Raw genomic sequence first — 20,219 nt, forward strand, 5'->3', positions numbered from 1 at the left:
CTAACTCAATGTTCACAAATTTAGAATGCTTAAATTTTCCTGATGGAATAGATTTTTTTTAACAATATACAGTAACCATAAATATGTAGTAATCTTTTTATTCCTTAAAGTTCATTTTGTGTGATATTAATAGAGTCCCACAAGTTTTCTTTTGGTTAGTATTTTTCGAGTATATTCATTTTTAAACAATATTTTATCCAATCTGATTTGCTTTCCATTGTAAATGCATGTCATTTCAGAGACATTAATATGTAAGAAAATGGATTGACAGCAATAGTAAGATGCCATCAGTTGCAAGCTGTACCATGATTTTAGATATGTTAATATGAGGGGGGACCCCAAAAAATCCAGAATTTATTTATTAAAAAACTGCATATTTATTCTTGCATGTTTAAACTTCAGTTATCTTCTAAACACTCTCTGATGTAGTATGCCTGTTGGGACGCTTTTACCACTGCTCAAAACAGTATTTGAACTTGTCACATTTGATGCTTTTTATGCCTTTGAGTACTTCTGCAATTTTTTTGTTTCGCCTCTTCACAACAGCAAAATGTTTCACTTTGAGGACTTTTTTCTTCTGTAGAAACAAAAGAAAAGTTGCTCAGGACGAGATCAGGTGAATAGGGAGGGTGGGGCATGGGGGTCATGCCATTTTTGTTAAAAAACTGCTGAACACTCAGCCCAGTGCGAGCAGGTACACTCATAAATCACCCATCACAAAATGGGCAAACACATTTAAAGAATCTCAAAAGAAAAAAAGAAAGAATTCACTGAAGCTGAATGAATGTAGCCTCTCACACAATGCTAGCTGGTACACTGATGCCGGTGTTTCCTAGAACACTTACCTAGTGGGGGAAGCCTATACTATAAGGGGCCTGCCCTCCAAAAGATAATTCTGGGTTTTATTGGGTTCCTCCATATGTGAAAAATATATACTACAAATTTATGAAATGTGGTGCTTTTAACCTTTCTGTGTCCTCATGTTTTTCGATATGCTTTTTTAAAAAATGATACTTAACTGGAATTTAAAAAATCTTCTTTGAGGTGCTTAGCATATTTGTTGACATGTTTGGATTTATATCTACTATTACTTTTTTTTACTACTTTTTTGCATTGCTTTTTCTGTCCTTTCTTCTTTCTTGCCTTTTTAAAAATGTCTATTTTTCCCCACTTTATTCTTCAAGTAGTTCAATAGTTATGTATTCTACTTCTCTTCTTTTACTGGTACTCCATTAATTTTAATATGTAGATTTAAAATTTAACAAAGTCTAAAGTTAATATGTTTACCACCCATTTAAATAAATGAGGTTCTTACATTTCTTTAATTCTAATCATTTTCTTCTCAACATATGCTTTTGCTATCTAGAATTTTATATCTGTCATTGAATTACTTAAAATTTCACAAAGGTAGGCATCATTACTATCTCTTACTCGAAATATTTCTTTAGGCTTATCCATATATTTACTATTTTCTCTGCTTACTGTTCCTTCTTGCAAAACAAACCTTACTTATTGGATCATTTTCCTATTTCTTGAATTATGATCATTGGAAGTTGTTTTGGTGGGGATTTGTTGACACATCTCTTAGGTTTCAGTTTTCTGAAAATACCGCTCTCATTTAGGGAAGATAATTTTCCTAATACACTATCCTAGTATGGAAGTTATTCTTTCTTAGTATTTTGAAAATACTTAATAAATATTAAGTGTTTTTATGTCTGCCTTCCATTTTACTACTTCTTCAGTTGTATCAGATTTTTAGCTTATCCATTTATTTTAAATGTCTAATGCCCTTTAAAAAAAAAAAAAGTTGTTTGGCTAATTTTCAAAGCTGGAACTTGACTATCAGCCACTACTTTTTTCTCTTTTCCACCAAAAACCATGGCTGTGACAGGCAAATTTTGTTTGGTATTTGTCTGTTTATTGGTTTGTTTCTAGATCACTGACTGAGTACATCTCTTTGGTCAGAATTTTCTTTACACGGGGGTCTCTGATTCAAATTTGCAGCATGCTTGAACCTCAGATTCAGAATCCCAACAGTTGCAAACATATATCACAGAGGATGAAGTATATAATGTCTTTCTTTGGGCTTGTGATATTTTATAACATTATATATAAGTTAAGCTATGAAATTATAATTTCTGATGATTTATTTTGGTTCATATTTTCTTTGTATTTCCCATCTCTTCACTTTTACTTGTTTGGTATTCATGTGTATCTTATAGACAACTTATTGTTTATTTTAACTGAACCTAAGTATCTATCTTTGGGTGTTGAGTTTAATTCATTTAAATATTTTATAATTACTTTTGTATTATGGCTTATTTCTGTCATCTCAATTTTGGTTTTAAATTTTCTGTGGTAGGTTTTTTTTCTTTATTGAGACAAATCATAGTTTATTTTAATCCTGCGAAAATTATACAGACTATTTTTATGTTCTATTTCTTATCTATTAATATCATTGCTTGTATTCTATTTATTTCCCTGTTTTTCTGTAAGTATATTGATATTGATACTTTTCTTCTGAATTGAATAGTCTTAGCATACTTTTCTCTCCATCTAGTTTCTCTTCTCCCTTTTTTTTTCCATCTTGTTCTCTGCTCCTCTGCCATACATATGTCTTGAGGAACCTCATTTTTTAAATGGACTGAGATGGATGTCCTCCCTGCTCTACCTCTACCTCTCCTTCTTTCCCCCAATAGGAATACTTAAGAGTGACTGGTTCTTCTGAACCTGTTGTTACCTTTTCCTTGCCAAAGCTTAGCTGACCCTGAACACTACCCTGTGGTATACCCCACTGGCATTAGCAGGTAGTGCTGTTTTACTGCCTTGCAGTAGAGATTGGACAGGCAGTGATCACCTCAAGCAGTGAAAAGAGCCCATCTAGAAAGCTCTTCCCAGCACATCCAGAGTTTCTGGTTCTCTTCTCTACAAATCTTTTTTCTCTCCTTTGGGTGTTCTCGCGGTTTTTATGTTAATTTCTTAAATCTGTAAATCTCACTTGAACTTCTATAGCATCTCTAGGTTTGGTTTAATGAGAGGGAGTCAGCAGCCTATGCTAGCTTGCTACTTTTTCAAGAAGCTAAAGTCTTTATAATAGTATTATAGCAATTCTTTACTTAGTGCTAAGTATTCTGGAATTTATTCACCAGTAGCTTACAAATAAAAAATGGTTTAAGAATCAAAATGGAACATACTAACTTTTTTTTTTAATTTTGTTCTTCCCAGTTCTGATAGTATCAGCAGTGATGAGGAGGAACTAAGGACTTTGGGAAGCAGTGGTAGTGAAAGCAGTACTCCAGAGAATGTCGGACCTCCTTTCATCACAGATGAGAACTGTTGGTTCAACAAGTGTAAGAGAGTTAAACAAAAGTATCAGCTTACGTTGGAACAGAAGGTATTTAAAAATTGTCAAAATCACTAAATTTGATTCTATGTACTGCCTTTGGACTGCCACTGTCAAAAGTTTTTTTAATTGAATAAAATTATTTAACCATTGCTTCTTCTCTTCTGTTCCTGAATTGTCCTCCTTTTAATAAAAATTGAACAGTTAGAAGAAAGACTTTTGTTTGTTAAACTTTTTATAATTTTCTATGTTAATATAAAAGCAATTTAATTTCTATGTTTGAGATTTTAGTTTCTAATTGTATAAAATAGTGTTGGTTTGTAAAAATGCAGTAATTACCTAAACATATATAAGTTAATTTTTAATTTTAATTTTTTAAAAAATTAGATATTTTGGCAGCTTTTGTGTGTTAAGTACTGTACTAGACACAAGGTGCAGTAAAGGAAGAGTTGAGGAATTTGTAATTGTTACTTTTTTTACTGTATTTTCTATTTTACCTTCTTCCCTTCCTTCAAACTTATCATGGTTCATAGATTTTAAATATATATATATATATATATATATATATATATATATATATACAGAAAACCCAATGGAATTAGCAACAGGAATATTAGAAAAATTTAAAATGTATTGTGGAAAGTTGTTGTAAAATAATTGTAAAATATGAACAAAGTTCCTGTGTACAAGCAGCTACTGCTTAGGAAATATAAAGGACAGTACTCTGATTATAATGGTTATAAAAATTTGTATAATCCATATGAAGAAAACTTTCATAATCTATTAAAGGAGGCTTCTGGTACCAGCAAGAAGTAAGACTAAGATAATTGGAAAGCCTTTCCATTGTAAAAGTCTGAAAATGCTGAGTAGACTGCAGTTTAAAAAAAAATTATGCAGAGCTGATCTCTCAAAGAAAAATAACTTATTAGGCATCAGAAACATAGAAAACCTGAAAACAAGAGGAATAAGTGTGTAAATTAATACTATAGGTCCCATGGGTGAGGGTAAGGGAATAATCCCTTAACCTAGGAACTTGTGTTTTAATATCAACAGGGAAGCAGCAGATTTAGGCCCCCATCATTCAAGATGGAAACCAAACCTAGAAGACAGGAGTGAGATGCAAAATGGCAGAGTAAGCAAAGAGATTGGTAAATAAACCTTGATCATGTGAAACAGCAAGAAAAATGACCAATATGGGTGACAGTAGTGTGCTGATATGATTAATTGACTCTTACAGAGGAGATGGAGAGAGGAACCCTGATTTGTAGCATTTACCAATTTCTCTGGGGCAAATACTCCTCTTATGGCTAATTTAAAACCACCAATATGACATGACTGAATGCAGAATTGGGAAGAGATGCACAGTAGAATGCCATGCCATAGTGTTTCTATTATATAGACAAAATACAAATAAATGACTGTAAGAACATAGATAATGGTAAGATATAGTTAAAAAATTAGAAAGTTAAGTGTTTTTGGTAGTTATTATCTTTTTAAAATATAGTTTACTTAGTTGCAAATGTATACAGCTTAATTTTTAATAATAGCAGTGTTTAACTAGTGACTTAAATTTGTGAAAATTTAGCAGTCAGCTCTTAAGAGCCTATAAGCTGGCTACAGGTCACGACAGGGATTGTGAAAGCAGATAAAAACTACAACACAATATCAGAAAGAGTGAGAGATGCCAATTGAAGGTGAAGTCTTTGTATTTTAGTAAAGGGGAGTAGAAATTTTTTTAAAAATGTGTATGTCTATTTTGAAAGTTTACATTTGGGAATTGCAATTAAGAGAATAGAAGTAGAGTGTTTAACTTTAAAACTAACAGAAAGAAAGAAAAGAAACATGGAACACTTGATCAATACAATAGAAGGGAAAAACAGGATGGTGAAAAAAGAACACAAAATAAGGTGGTAGTAATAACACCAAATACAGCCAGAAGAGTCAACATCACCATAAAATAAATGGCATAAACTTGCCTGCAAAGATAAATTCTTAGATTTATTTATTTAAATTTAATAATTGCAAAATTTAGCTATATGCTACTGAGACACAGTAAAAAGCTAATGACACAAAAAAGTTGAAACTAAGGAGATATACTAGGCAAATACTAATCAAAAGAATTCTATATCAATATCATTAAACATAGACATTAAGGCAAAAAAGCATTATTAAGTCTAAACGACATTGTCTTTTTTTTAAAAAAGAAACAATTTAGCATGAATATATGACAGTGTTGAATTTATATACATTTAGCATCATAGCCATGAAAAATATGAAGCAAACATTTCTAAAATGTCCAGGAGAAATCGATAAATCTGTGATTCTGTAGGAAACTTTAATATCTTTCAGAGTAATTTACAAATTGAACAGGCGAAAAATTAGGATGTGGTGAACTTCAGCAGCACAATAAATACATTTCTCTAACATATATTAAATGTTGGCAATTAGAATACACAATCTTTTCAAGCATACTTGGAAGAGGGCTTTCCAATTTTTATGGAGCATGCTGGGGCACAAAACAAATGCTAAAGAAATGATATAATAGTGATTACAATGCAGTAAAGTTACACATCAGTACAAAAAGCTTCCCACCACCCACATACCACCCAAGAAATTAAAAAAAAAAACAACTTCTAAACTATGAGTCAAAGAAATGAGGAAATATAGGACTTAGAAATGATTGTAAATGAAAACAATGCATACTGAATAGTTGTAAGTTGCAATTTGTGCAGTACTTGTAGAAGTACTTAACTTAGAAAAGAATGAAAATGTAAAGAACTAAGTATCCAAGAGGTAGGCAAAGAACAACTAAACCACTTCAAAAGAAGGAAAAAACAGATATTGATGAAACAAAAACAAAGACACAGAATTAACAAAAACAAAAGCAGATTATTTACAAAAACTATTGAATAGACAAATCCTAGCAAGAATTAAATTTTGTTTTTAATTAAGGCACAGATAGACAATGTTAAGAATGAAAAGATAATAGACTGAATAGCTATAAATGCAGCAGAGACCCTCCCAGCAATTATTAGATTATATTTTAACAAGTTTATGATAATACCTTAAACCTAAATAAAGAATTTTTTATAAATATTACTTGTCAAAACTTAGATACCTATAGTGATTTAATATTGAATAAGTAGTTTAAAATCTGTCCACTCTCCCACCAAAAACACTATTAGACTTGTGGGGTTTTGGAGGTAGACCTACCAAATACAGTCATGCATCACATAGTGATGTGCTAGTCAATAGCAAACCACATATATGATGGTGGTTCCATAAGTGTATAATGGAGCTGAAAAATTCCCACTGCCTAGTAACGTCATTACCATGGTGATACTATAGCACATGTATTACTCATGTGTTTGTGGTGATGCTGGTGTAAACAAATCTACTACACTGCCAGCCATATAAAAGTATAGCACATACAATTATGGACAGTACTTGATAATGATAATAAAAGACTATTATACTGGTTTATGTATTTATTATGCCTTTTATTATTATTTTAGAGTGTACTTCTACTTGTTTAAAAGTTAACTATAAATAGCCTCAGGCAGGTTATTCAGGAGGTATTCCAGAAGAAGGCATTGTTATCATAGGAGATGACAGAGCCATACGTATTATTGCCCTTTAAAGACCTTCCACTGGGACAAGATGTGGAGGTAGAAGACAGTAGCATTGATGATCCTTACCCTGTATATACCTAAGCTAATTTGTGTGTTTTTGTCTAAGTATTTTTTTTAATGTTTAATTTTTTTATTTTAAAAATGGGTACAATTCAGGATTAGGTATACAAGTGGTCATTGTACAGGTAAAATTTGGGCCTCCCTTAGGTCCCCACTTCGCCTGGTTTGAAATCAGGTACCATTATTGATGTTGTGTCTCCCCAAACCCAGCAATATTCCGCTACTGCCAATACCTTTCTTACAGTATTATGGTAAATGTTCAGGGTCCACTTATGAGTGAGAACATGTGGCATCATTCTTTGTTTCCGTGATAGATCACTGAGTATGATAGACTCTAAATCCATTCAAGTTACTGCAAAGTCCATATGTTTGTCCTTCTTTATGACTGTGCAATATTCCATCATGTATATGTACACATTTTTTTATCCAGTTCGGTTTTAATGGGCAGCACAGTTGGTTCCATGTTTTCGCTATTGTGAATAGTGCTGCAATAAATATGTGTGTGCAGGTATCTTTTTTGCAGAATGGTTTGAGTTCCTCTGGGTATATTCTCAGTAGGGGGGTTGCTGGGTCATATAGAAGGTCAATGTCTAGTTCTTTTAGAAATCATCTCACTGTTTTCTGCAGAGTGTGAACTAGTTTACATTCCCAACAGCAGTGTAGAAGAGAAGCATTCCTTTTTCTCTGTATCTTTGCCAGCATCTGTTGTTTTTGTGTTATTAATGATGGCTATTCTTACTGGGGTTAGATGGTATCTCAAGGTGGTTTTGAATTGTGTTTCTCTGATGATTAGTGAGGTTGAGCATTTTTTCATGTGTCTGTTGGCTTCTCATACATCTTCTCTTGAGAAGTGTCTCTTCATGTCTTTTGCCAACTTTTTAATGGGGTTGTTTGTTTTTTCCTTTTGGCATGTTTTAGTTCTGTACAGATCCTAGATTTTAGGCCTTTATCAGATATACAGTTGGCAAATATATTTTCCCATTCTGTGGGCTGTTACCTTGCTCTCTTGATGGGTTCTTTTGCTTTGCAGAAGCTTTTCACTTTAGTAAGGTCCCATTTGTCTGTCTCATCTCTTATGGCATAGATATCTGGGGTTTTGATCAGGAATTGATTGCCTTCTCCAATTCCCATAAGGGTGTCTTGTGTGTTTTCTAAGATTCCTCTTCTTCTTCTTCTTCTTCTTTTTTTTTTCTGAGTAGCAGTCTCAATCTGTCACACAGGCTAGAGGAAAATGGCACACTCCCCGGCCACCACAGCCTCAACCTGCTGGGCTCAGGCAATCCTTCTGCCACAGCCTTCCAAGTAACTGGAACTATAGGCACACGCCACCATGCCTGGCTAATTTTTTGATTTATTGTAGTGATGGGGTCCCACCAAGTTGCCCAGGCTGATCTCAAACATGTGGGCTCAGGCAATCCTCTCACCCCGGCCTCCCAAAGTGCTGGAATTATAGGTGTCAGAGCAATTCTACCCCTAGACATACCTCCTAGAAACTCTTGGATGTGTGTACCAGGAGACACAATACTGGCTGTGTTCACAGCAATATAGTTTACATTAAGAAAAACCAAAAACAATCCAAATGGTTACTAACAGGAGAGTGAATAAACTGCAATATTTGTACAATGAAATACTATATAGTACTGAGAGTTGATGAATTAGCTGGACTAATCAATATGGCTAAAAAAACAAGTTCCAAGAGGACACAAAACTAAAACAACATAATGTGTAAGGTGATATGTATTTGTGGTAAAACTGGAGAAAAAATCAAGGGGATGATAAACACAAATCTCAACATATTGTTACCTTTGCAGAGAAGACAGAAGGCTCCCTCTGTCGCCCAGTTGCTAGGCTCCCGCAATCCTTTCACCTCAGCTTTCCAAGTAACTGGAACTAAAGGCATACACTACCACACCTGGCTAATTTTTTGATTTTACTGTAGAGACAAGGTCTTACCATGTTGCCCAGGCTGGTCTCAAACCCACGGGCTCGGGCAATCCTCTCGCTTCAACCTCCCAAAGTGCTGGAATTACAGGCTTGAGCCACCGTGTCCAGCCCTGAAACAGTTTTTAAATGACACATTAATAGGATAATTTGTAATTGAAAAGTACTTTTTAAAAAAGTACTTTTAAAAATACTCTTTTAAAAAAGATTATAATTAGTATCTTCAGGATATTAATTGAAAGTTTATTGCTACTAAAAATTGAAAGTACATTGTTACTAAAAAGAATAGGATGCCATGAGAAGGGAGCAGTCAGAAGACATGTAAGAGCTATTTAAAAAACTACAAATATGATTTCCTGAACTCAAAAATCCAGTATAAAGAATTGGAGGATAGATTTGATAAGGTTTCCCAGAAAACAAGGCAGAAAGACAAAGAAATAGTAAATGAGTAAAAGGGTAAGAAATCAATCCAAGAAATCTCATTTCAGTTAAGTGTTTGCTAGCAATAATAGCTACTAATTTTATAATATATCAGGCACTGTTCTAAGCAGTTTGCCTATATTGATTCATTCATTTCTCCCAATGAGGTCATCTTATTATTCCTACTTTTTTAGGTGATGAAACTATGGCACAGAGTGGTTAATAAACTTGCCCAAAGATATAGCTGATAAGTAATAAAACTGGAATACGACATGAGGTAGTCCCAAATTCTGCAGGACTAAACAAAACATTATACTACCTCTAGTAACATGTTAAGGCTAAAATGTTTATATTTATGCATTTCTGAAAAATAATAACAGACGTAGCTTCCTAATTGGTCATTCTGTAATTAAGTTTTTATTTTGAAGCTAGGAGTCCTGTATTTGTCACCGTTGTGGAGCTTCAAAATTATAGTTTTGTGAAGTGGAGATCAAAGGGAGGCCCAGACTTTACCTGTGTGATTACCACTTGTATACTTAAATCTGAATTGTACCCCATATCTTTAAAATAAAAAAAATTTTTTAAAGAAATTACAGTTTCAGCTAAGTTTTGCCTTAAGTGACAAACATAATGGAGAACATATATTATTTTTATATTTAATTAAAACAACTTTTTAAACTAATTTATTAGTATTATTTTGACATTGTTTTTATTACAATATTGATAGAAATAATATTTAAGTTATACAATGCATATCTTCAAGTTATGTATTAGAATTTTGCAATTGCTATATCTTGGTAATATTATATTTCTAGGGTTATCTTGAAGAACTCTTACGACTTCGAGAAAACCAATTATCTGAATCTGTCTCCCAGAATAAAATACTACTTCAAAGAATTGAAGATTCTGATCTGGCCCATAAATTGGAGAAGGAACAATTAGAATATATAATTGTGGAACTTCAAGATCAGCTGTAAGTAAGATCCTTTAGAAAAGTTTTGGTTTTATGTGAACATTAAAAAAAAATGTTGCATTTTGACATAAGATGCAAATTGCAAGAAATCTATTTGCCTGCTATAAAATTCTTTTCCTCTTACTCTTTTTTAAAAATTTGGTTTTCTTATTACAAAAGTAATCCATGTTGATTGCAGAAACATTAGAAAATACAAGAAGAAAATAGAAATCACCTTTAGTTGTGCTACCCAGAGTTAACTGGTTATAACTTGGTGTATATTCTTTCAAGTGGATATACATACTTTTTAAAGTATTTAGTTACTTTGTTATAGATTGACTGATAGATTATAAAACAATGGTATTTTAGACTAGTGCTACTCAAAGCGCATTGTTGGTGTATTAGCTGTTTTGTTACCAGGTTGTGCCAGAAAGTCACTGAGCATAGTTTGGTACAGCTAACGAGTGTGTGTGTGTGTGTGTGTGTGTGTGTGTGTGTGTGTGTGTGTGTGTGTAGCAAGACTTTTTTTGACGAAGAAACCTGTATAATGAGCTGCATTCTGGTACAAGCTCCTTAACCTGTCACTGTTCAAAGCACTTGTACTAATTATGTTTTGTCAATTTTGCTCTTATCAGTTAATTGTTTATGGTGAACATTTTCACACATTAATATTTATTTAATCCCGAAGGAGGAGTTTTAAATTTTTTATTTTGAAATAATCTCAAACTTTCAGAAAATTCCAAGGTAGTACAAAAAATTCCCATATGACTTTTCCTAGATTCGCTCATTTTAAACATTTGCCACATTTGCCTTATAATTCTCTCTTACCCCCCACACACTTGAGAGGTTGCACCTATTATACCCTTTTATGCCTTAGTATATCAGTGCCTTTCTTAAGCACAAAGATCTTATATAATCATAGTTCAATTATCAATTTAAGAAATTTAAATGGATACAATACTTTCATTTATAATTTATATTCCAGTTTTGTCAATTGTCCAAATAACGTCTCTTATTGCACCCTTTGTTTCTCTAATACTGACTGTATTCAAGTTAAGATCATGTTTTGCATTTGACTGTTGGTATCTTCAGTCACTTTAAGATTTATATTTCTGAATAATTCAGGCTTATAATTTTATAGAATGTCTTTTAATTTGTGTTTGCTTGTGAGCGGAATGAAGTTTTCCATTTTTGACTGGAATACAGCATAAGTGATATGTTGTCTTAAGGATATGATACCTAAAGGCACATAAAATCTCTTGGCCCTTTATTAGTGATAGTAATTTTGACCATTTGGTTAAGGTGTTTTTCTCTTCTATAGAGTTACTGTTGTTCCTTTTGTAATTAACATGTAATTTTTAAGGAGTTACTTTGAGACTAAATAAATATAAAAATGATTTTTAAGTAAAAATGTTTTATTAAGAAACAAAAAATTAATATCTTCTAGAAATTTGTATCTTAATAAAAAGAATTATGTTCACATATTGTTTCTTTTATTTTTTCTGCTATCATAAAGTGATTTTGTTATATGGGGTATCACTCGTTGGGCAACAGGTTAACACATTCCATAACTCCTTATTTCCATTAAGCAGAGAGAAAAATACAAGAGCCCAAAATAGAGATTTTTGATTATTTCTTTATAATTAAAAGAATTAAGAAGCTAATTTATTTTTTAGTACCCGGACCTTTTCTGGCAAGGAAGATAATTTTATTTTTCTTTTGCAAGAAACACTGCTACTTCATCTAAGTGTTTTTAACTTGGAAAATAATTATGAAATCAGTTTTTATTTTATTAAAGGGATATTTTATTTGAAGAGTTCAAGTTGAATAGATCGCATTTATTTTTCTTTTGAGTGTCTATTTATTTATTTATTTATTTTTCAGTGATAGTATCACTCTGTTACCCAGTGTTACTCAGACTGTAGTACAGTGTCACACTCACAGCCACCATAGCCTTAACCTTCTGGTCTCAGGTGATCCTTCCACCTCAGCCTTACAAGTTGCTGGGACTCACAGGCACGAGCTACCACACCTGGCTAATTTTTTTTTTAATTGTAGAGGTGAGGTTTTTAATTGCAAGTTGACCTGGCTGGTCTTGAACCCTCTGGATTTAGGAAATCCTCTCGCCTTGACCTTCCAAAGTGCTAGAATTACATGCATGAGCAACTGCACCCAGTTATTTTTCTTTTGATAATTTAAAGGAAACAAAGACTCTCAATCTTTTTAATTGGAGAAAATCTACCTGAGTTATGGTTTTATTATGCTTCTGTGATATAGGAGTATCATTTATCCTCTTCATTTTGCAATGCAATTGTTTTTAATACCTTTCAGTTGTTTTTAATACCTTTAAGGAGATTTTAACTAAAACAATATTACTAGAGAAACAAATAAAAATTGATGGCCACAGATCAGAATTAAACTATTTTCTTGAGTTTAGAGGTTAAAGATTTGCTTTCACACAATGAGGCTACAATTTCTAGATACATACAAATTGGTGTCTTTTGTACAAAAAACATGTTCAAGGGTACTGTGCAGGAGAGTAAGATAAATCACTTTGTGAATGTTAGCAGTTCACTACTTTTTCAGAGTCAGTGTTAATAGATGCAGAATATTGTGAGCATTTTTGCAGCTATAGAGAGAGAATAAACATGTTTTTCTCCTTATGTTGCTTTTTTTTTTTTAATCAACAATTTGGAAGGCCTGGAGTCAGAGCTGGACACTGAAATTCCTTTCGTTAATTCTAAGAAGATAAATTCTAAGAAGTGGCCCTGAGAAAATTAAAATTTATATTGTATAAATGAAAAAGTCAGGAAAGGAATATTAACAGGTAGAATATGAAGCATGTAATGCTTGCTTCTACGTTGTGTTGGTTATCTTTTCTTGAGTAATTTAAATCCTGAGTGCTTAACTTATTCTTTCTATATAATTTTTAATGGTTATATCTATTTTTAACTACCGTTAAAGTATTAATTGAATATTTATTCAAATACTCACAAAGTCTGAACATTTTATAGTTTGGGCAGTAGAGTCTAAGTTCGTGTGGAGTAGCAAAGTATCATCCTAAAGGTGTCTTGCAAATCAGGACTGTGTTCAGATAACGGTTCTGCACTTACCAGTTGTAAGCCCAGTGTTAGATTGATGTTTTGAGCCTTTGTTTCTTCATCAATAGAATAAAGATGACATTCACCTTGTAGACAATTATGAATATTAAATTATATCCAATACATGTAGGAAAAAATGCATTCAAAGAATGTGTATTCCTCTGCTTTTGTTTATAGAAACCTTAACATCACCACAATAAACTCACTTAGAAAGATAAGTTAGAAAGTTAAATCCTTGTCATGTGAGAATGCTGTGGATCAAACAATGAATTTGAACTTGATTTTGTTGTCCCTGAGTTCCAAGAAATTCACTTTTAAGTTCTAATCTCTAAATGGCAGTTGGATTAATGTTTAAAATCATAGTACATATTTGTATATACCGTGTGTCGGAGGGAGACATACATGTTTACTACTTAACAGGTACCACTTGTAACTGTAATTCTTTTTTTTTTTACTTATGTTTAATACAGTACTAATTTGGAAGATTTCACAAGTCACTGACAAAGATACATTTGAATGATTAAGTTTATAGTTGGTAGAGATTTAAAATATCAAACCATTTTACATCTGTAAATATTATTAGGAATAATGCTATCATTTCATTGGGAGATATAACATAGTTGTAGGTTTTGCTTCTTATACTTTTATAGAAAATCTGTGAAACAGGCAACTCCTTCAGGTTCGCTCCTGCTCTGGGAGATTTTCTGTCCTCGATAAATCCTGCTTTCTCATCAAAAAGAAGAAATGAAAAAGAAATCTGTGGAACAGCTTGATTTATCTTGCTTCAGTAACTTCTTTAACCCTGTTTAATTTGTTTTTTAATTTTTATTTTAGAATCATGGGGTACACATGCATGTTCGTTACATGGACATATCATATAGTGGTAGGAATTTGGTCTCAGGTGGCCCATTCCTTAGATAGTGAACATTACGCCCTATGGGTACTTTCTGACCCACCTCCCAGCCCACCTCCCCTCTCCCCTTGTAGGTGTCCCTAGTGTATATTATTTCCATCTTTGTGAACATTTAGCTCCCATGTATGAGTGGGAACATGCGGTGTTTGGTTTTCTGTTTCTGCGTCTTACTTACTTAGGATGATGATCTCCAGCTATATCCATGTTGCTGTAAAGAACATTATTTCATTCTTTTGTAGTAGTATTCCGTGGTGTCTGTAGACCACATTTTCGCTATTCACTCATCGTTTGATGGGCATTTAGGTTGATTCCACAACTTTGCAATTGTGAATTGTGCTGGGATGAACATGTGGGTACAGTTCTTTTTTATATAATGATTTCTGTTTATTAGGATAGACACCTGGTATTGGGATTGCTGTTTCAAATGGTAAATCTACTTTTAGTTCTTTGAGTAATCTCCATACCGTTTCCCATAGAGGGTGGACTAATTTACATTCCCACCAATGGTATATAAGTGTTCCCTTTTCTCTGCATCTGTGCCGGCATCTATTGTTTTTTGTTTTTTAAATAATGGCCATTCTGATTATGCATTTCTCTGATTATTAATGATGTTGAACTTTTTAATATGTTTGTTGGCCATTTGTATATCTTTTTTTGAGAGATGTCTATTCATGTCGTATGCCCACTTTTAAATGGGGTTATTTGCTTTTTTATTTCTGATTTCTTTGACTTCTTTGTAGATTCTGGATATTAGTCCTTTGACAGATGTATAGTTTGTGAATATCTTCTCCTACTATGTAGGTTGCCTGTTTCTCTGTTGATTATTTCTTTTGCTGTGCAGAAGTCTTTTAGTTTAATTATGTCTCATTTATTTATTCTTGTTTTAGTTGCATTTGCTTTTAGGGTTGTAACCATAAATTCCTTGCCTAGGCTGATGTCCATAAGAGATTTTCCTAGGTTTTCTTCTTGAATTCGTATGGTTTCAGATCTGATATTTAAGTCTTTAATCCATGTTGAGTTAATTTTTTGTATACGGGGAGAAATAGGTCTCAAGTTTCCTTTTTCTACATGTAGCTATCTAACGGTGCTCTCAGAACCATTTTGTTGAATAGGAAAGAGTGTCCTTTCATTGGTGTATGTTTTTGTCTGTTTTGTCATAGATCAGTTAGTTCTAGGTATTTGAGTTTATTTCTGGATTCTCTATTCTGTTCTATTGGTCCATGTGTCTACTTTTGTACCAGTACCATGCTGCTTTGGTTACTACAGCATTGTAGTATAATTTGAACTTAGTTAAGTGATTCCGCCACCTTTGTTCTTTTTTGCTTAGGATGACTTTGGCTATTTGGTTGCATATGAATTTCAGGATTGTTTTCTAATTCTGTGACAAATGACATTGGTAGTTTGATAGGGATTGCATTGAATCTGTAATGTACTTGGGGTAATATGGTTATTTTAATAATGTTGATTTTTCCAATCCATGAGCATGAGCTGTTTCTCTGTTTGTTTGTGTCCTCTGCAGTATCTTTCATCAGAATTTTGTGGTTCCCTTTGTAACCTCCTTGGTTAAATATATTCCTAGGTGGTTTTTTTGGGATTTTGTTTTGTTTTGTTTGGCTGCTATTATAAATGGAATTGAGGTCTTTATTTGATTCCCAACTTGGTCACTATTGGTGTATAGCAGTGCTATTGATTTGTGTATGTTGATTTTGTATCCTGAAACCTTACCAAATTCATTTATCAAGTCCAGGAGTCTTTTGGAGGAGTCTTTAGGGTTCTCTAGGTATAAGATCATATTATTGGCATACAGAAATAATTTGATTTATTCTTTTCCAATTTGAATACCCTTTATTTCTTTTTCTTTCCTGAATGCTCTGGCTACTTCCAACACTGTGTTGAATAGTAGTGGTGAAAGTGGGCATCCTTGCCTTGTTTCAGTTTTGAGGGGGAGTGTGTTTAGCTTTTCTTTGTTCAGGATGATATTATTAATAGCTGTGGGTTTGCCAAATATAGCTTATATTATTTTGGGGAATGTTCCTTCTATGCCTATTTTGCTGAGGGTTTTTATAAAGGGATATTAGGTTTTAGCAAATACGTTTTCTGCATCTGTTGACATGATCATATAATTTTTGTTTCTAATTCTGTTTATGTAGTAGATCACATTTATAGACTTTCATATATGGAGTCACCTTTGCAACCCTGGGATAAAACTCACTTGGTTGTGGTGTATATATATATTTTTTTTATGTGCTGTTGAATTCGGTTTGCTAATATTCTGTTGAGGATTTTTGTGTCTATGTTCATAAGGGATATTAGTCTGTAGTTTTCTTCTGTTGTTGTCTTTTTTTTGCTTTGGAATCACAGTGATACTGGCCTCTTAGAATGAGTTAGGGAGAATTTCTTCCTCTTCAATCTTGTGAAATAGCCTCAGTAAAATTGGTACCGGTTCTTCTTTGAAGATCTGGCAGAATGCAGCTGTGAGTCCACCAGGTCCTGGACTTTTGTTGTTGTTGTTGGGAGACTTCTAAATACTCTTTCAATATCAGTACTTGTTATTGGTCTGTTCAGGGTTTCTATTTCTTCCAGATTCAAGATTGAGTGGTTGTACATTTCCTAGAATTTATCCATTTCCTTTAGGTTTTCTAGTTTGTTTAATAGAGGTGTTTATACTCAGATGATCTTTTGAATTTCTGTTGTATTAGTTGTAATGTCTTCTTTTTCATTTCTGATTGAGCTAATTTGCATCTTCTCCATTTATTTTTTAATTAATCTAGCTAGTGTCCCAGCAGTTTTGTTTATCTTTTCAAAGAATCTTTTTTTTCTTTTTTGCATTGATCCTTTGTATTATTTATTATTATTATTTTTTAGTCAGAGTCTCACTCTGTTGCCCAGGCTGGAGTGCAGTGGCAAGCACACGGCCACTGCAGCCTCGACCTGCTGGGCTCAGGCAATTCTTCCATCTCAGCCTTCCAAGTAGCTGGAAAAACAGGTATGTACCACCATGCCTGGCTAATTTTTTATTTATTGTATAGATGAGGTCTCGCCTAGTTGCTCAGACTAGTCCCAAACCTGTGGGTTCAGGCAATCCTCTCACCTCAGCCTCCCAAAGTGCTGGGATTATAGGCATGAGCCACCATGCCAGGCCTGTATTTTTTTTTTCAATTTCATTTGGTTCTGCTTTGATCTTTGTTATTTCCTTTCTTTTGCTAGCTTTGGGTTTGATTTGAGTTTTTCTAGTTCCTTGATGTGTGATATTAGGTTGTCTGTATTAGATCTTTCAGTTTTATTAATATATGCCTTAAGTGTTACAAATTTTCCTCTGAGCACAGCTTTGGCTGTGTCCCAAAAGTTTTGATAAATTGTTTTATTGTGGTCATTCATTTCAAAGAATTTTTAATTTCCATCTTGGTTTCATTGTTGCCCAAACATCATGCAGGAGCAAATTGTTTAACTTCTATGTCTTTGTTCGTTTCACAAGTTCTCTTTGGAGTTAACTTTTAGTTTTATTCCGTTATGGTCTGATATAGTGCTTGATATGGTTTCAATTTTTAAAATTTATTGAGACTTTATTTGTGGTTTATCATATGATCTATCTTGGGGAACGTTCCATGTGCTGATAAGAGTAATATATGTGCTGTAGTTTTCGGATGGAGTGTTCTGTAGATGTCTGGTAGTTCCATTTCCTACAGAGTCCTGTTTAACTACAATATTTCTTTGTTGACTTTCTGCCTTGATGATTTGTCTATTGCTGTCATTAGAGTGTTGAAGTCTCCCACTATTATTGTATTGCTGTCTATCTCTTTTTTTAGGTCTGGTAGAATTTGTTTTATAAAGCTGGGTACTCTGATGTTGGGTGCATATATATTTTAATTTGTTATGTATTCTCATTGGATTGATCCTTTTATCGCTATATAATAGCCATGTTTGTCTTTTTTTACTGTTGTTAATTTAAAGTCTGTTTTATCTGATATGAGAATGGCTACTCCTGCTTGCTTTTGGTTTCCATTTGCATGGATTATTTTTTCCCACCCTTTTACCTTGAGTCTGTAGGAGTCTTTGTGAGTTAAGTGGATCTCTTGAAGGCAGCGGATATTTGGGGTTTTTAAAAATCCATTCTACCAGTCTATATCTGAATGTAAATGAGACTATTTACATTCAGAGTTAATAATGAAATGTAAGGTACTATTCTATTCATCATACGGCTTGTTTTCTAGTTGCTTTGTTTATTTATTTTCTCTTTTGTGTTGGTGTTCTGTGAAGCCTGTGAACTTTATGATTTACTGGTGTATTTCAACCTTTTGTTTCAGTATTTAGAACTCCTTTGAATACTTCTTGTAGAGCCAGTCTAGTTGTAACAGATTCCCTCAGCATTTGTTTGTCTACAAAGGACTTTATTTCTCCTTCATTTATAAAACTTAGTTTTGTGGAATACAAAATCCTTGGCTGACAATTATTCTGCTGAGAAGATTGAAGATGGGACCTCAATCCCTTCTGGCTTGTAGAGTTTCTTCTGAGAAGTCTGCTGTTAGTCTGATAGGTTTACTTTTGTAAGTTATTTAATGCTTTTTGTCTCACTTCTCTTTTTTTATTTTAAATTTTAAATATGTAGGGTATAATTCAGGGTTAGGGATACAAATATTCATTATGCAGGCACCCTTGTGGATGAGGTGTGCTCCCCCTCCCATGTTAGTTTTCTACTACTGCCAGTCCCGACCCCATCCTCTCCTGGCAGTTTCCCACTACTGTCAATCCCTTTCTTATAGTATTGCAATAGTTGTTCAAGGTCCACTTATGATTGAGAACATGTGATACTCACTTCTTTGTTTCTGTGATAGATCACTCAGTATTATAGCCTCTAAGTCCATCCAAGTTGCTGCGAAGTTCAAAATTTTGTCCTTCTTTATGTCTGCATAATATTCCATCGTGTATATGTACCACATTTTTAATCCAGTCCTCTTTTGATGGAAAGCATGGTTGGTTCTATGCTTTTGCTGTTGTGAATAATGCTGCAATAAACATGTGTATGCAGGTACCTTTTCCATGGAGTGATTTGAGTTCCCCCGGGTATATTTCCAGTAGGGGGCTTGCAGGGTCATATGGAAGGTCAATTTTTAGATCTTTTAGGAATCACCACACTGCTTTTCACAGTGGCTGTACTAGTTTACACTCCCACCAACAGTGTAGAAGTGTTTCCTTTCACCACATCCTCTCCAGCATCTGTTGTTTTTTGAGTTACTGATGATGGCCATCCTGACTGGAGTTAGGTGGTATCAGTGTGGTTTTAATTTGCATTTCTTTGATGACTAGTGAGGTAACTCATTTCTCTTAAAATTATTTTCTTCACTTTAACTTTGCATAACTGGATTATTATATGCCTTGGGGATGACCTTTTTTCAATGAATCTTCTGGGGATTCTTTGAGCTTCTTGTATCTGGATGTTTGGATCTCTGGCAAGGCCAGGGAAGTTTTTCGCCATTGTTCCCTCAAATAGGTTTTCCAAACCTGTTGCTTTCTCATCTTCTCGAGGAAAATCTATGATTTTTAGGTTTGGATATTTTACATAATCCCTCATTTCTGGGACATTGTTTGATTTTCTTCGTTGCTGCCTGATTGGGTTAATTCAAAAACCTTGTCTCCAAGTTCTGAGATCCTTTCTTCTGCCTGTTCTACTCTATTGTTAAAACTTTCCACTGCATTTTTACTTCCCTAAATGCTTCTTTCATTTCCAGAATTTAGGCTTTTTTTTTTAAGGTGTCTATCTCTTTGGAGAATTTTTCATCCATGTCCTGAATAGTTTTTTAAATGTATGTTGGTTTTCAATTTTCTCCTATAGTTCATTAACCAATTTTATCACAACCTT

General features: G+C 33.5%; 1 protein-coding gene across 4 annotated transcripts in view; it reads left to right on the forward strand.

The window, feature by feature from the left end:
• Positions 1-20,219, forward strand: part of RUNDC3B (RUN domain containing 3B) — a 170,830-nt gene that overhangs the window by 98,615 nt on the left and 51,996 nt on the right. For all 4 annotated transcript variants that reach the window (XM_008061315.2, XM_008061316.2, XM_008061318.1 and 1 more), the window contains 2 exons: positions 3,226-3,394; positions 10,212-10,369. In XM_008061315.2, coding sequence (XP_008059506.1) covers positions 3,226-3,394; positions 10,212-10,369 — 327 coding nt within the window. The remainder of the gene's footprint in view (positions 1-3,225; positions 3,395-10,211; positions 10,370-20,219) is intronic.

This window comes from Carlito syrichta, unplaced genomic scaffold (genome assembly GCF_000164805.1).
Source record: "Carlito syrichta isolate Samal-C Ts95f unplaced genomic scaffold, Tarsius_syrichta-2.0.1 Scaffold305203, whole genome shotgun sequence".
In the NCBI taxonomy this organism is placed as follows: domain Eukaryota; kingdom Metazoa; phylum Chordata; class Mammalia; order Primates; family Tarsiidae; genus Carlito; species Carlito syrichta.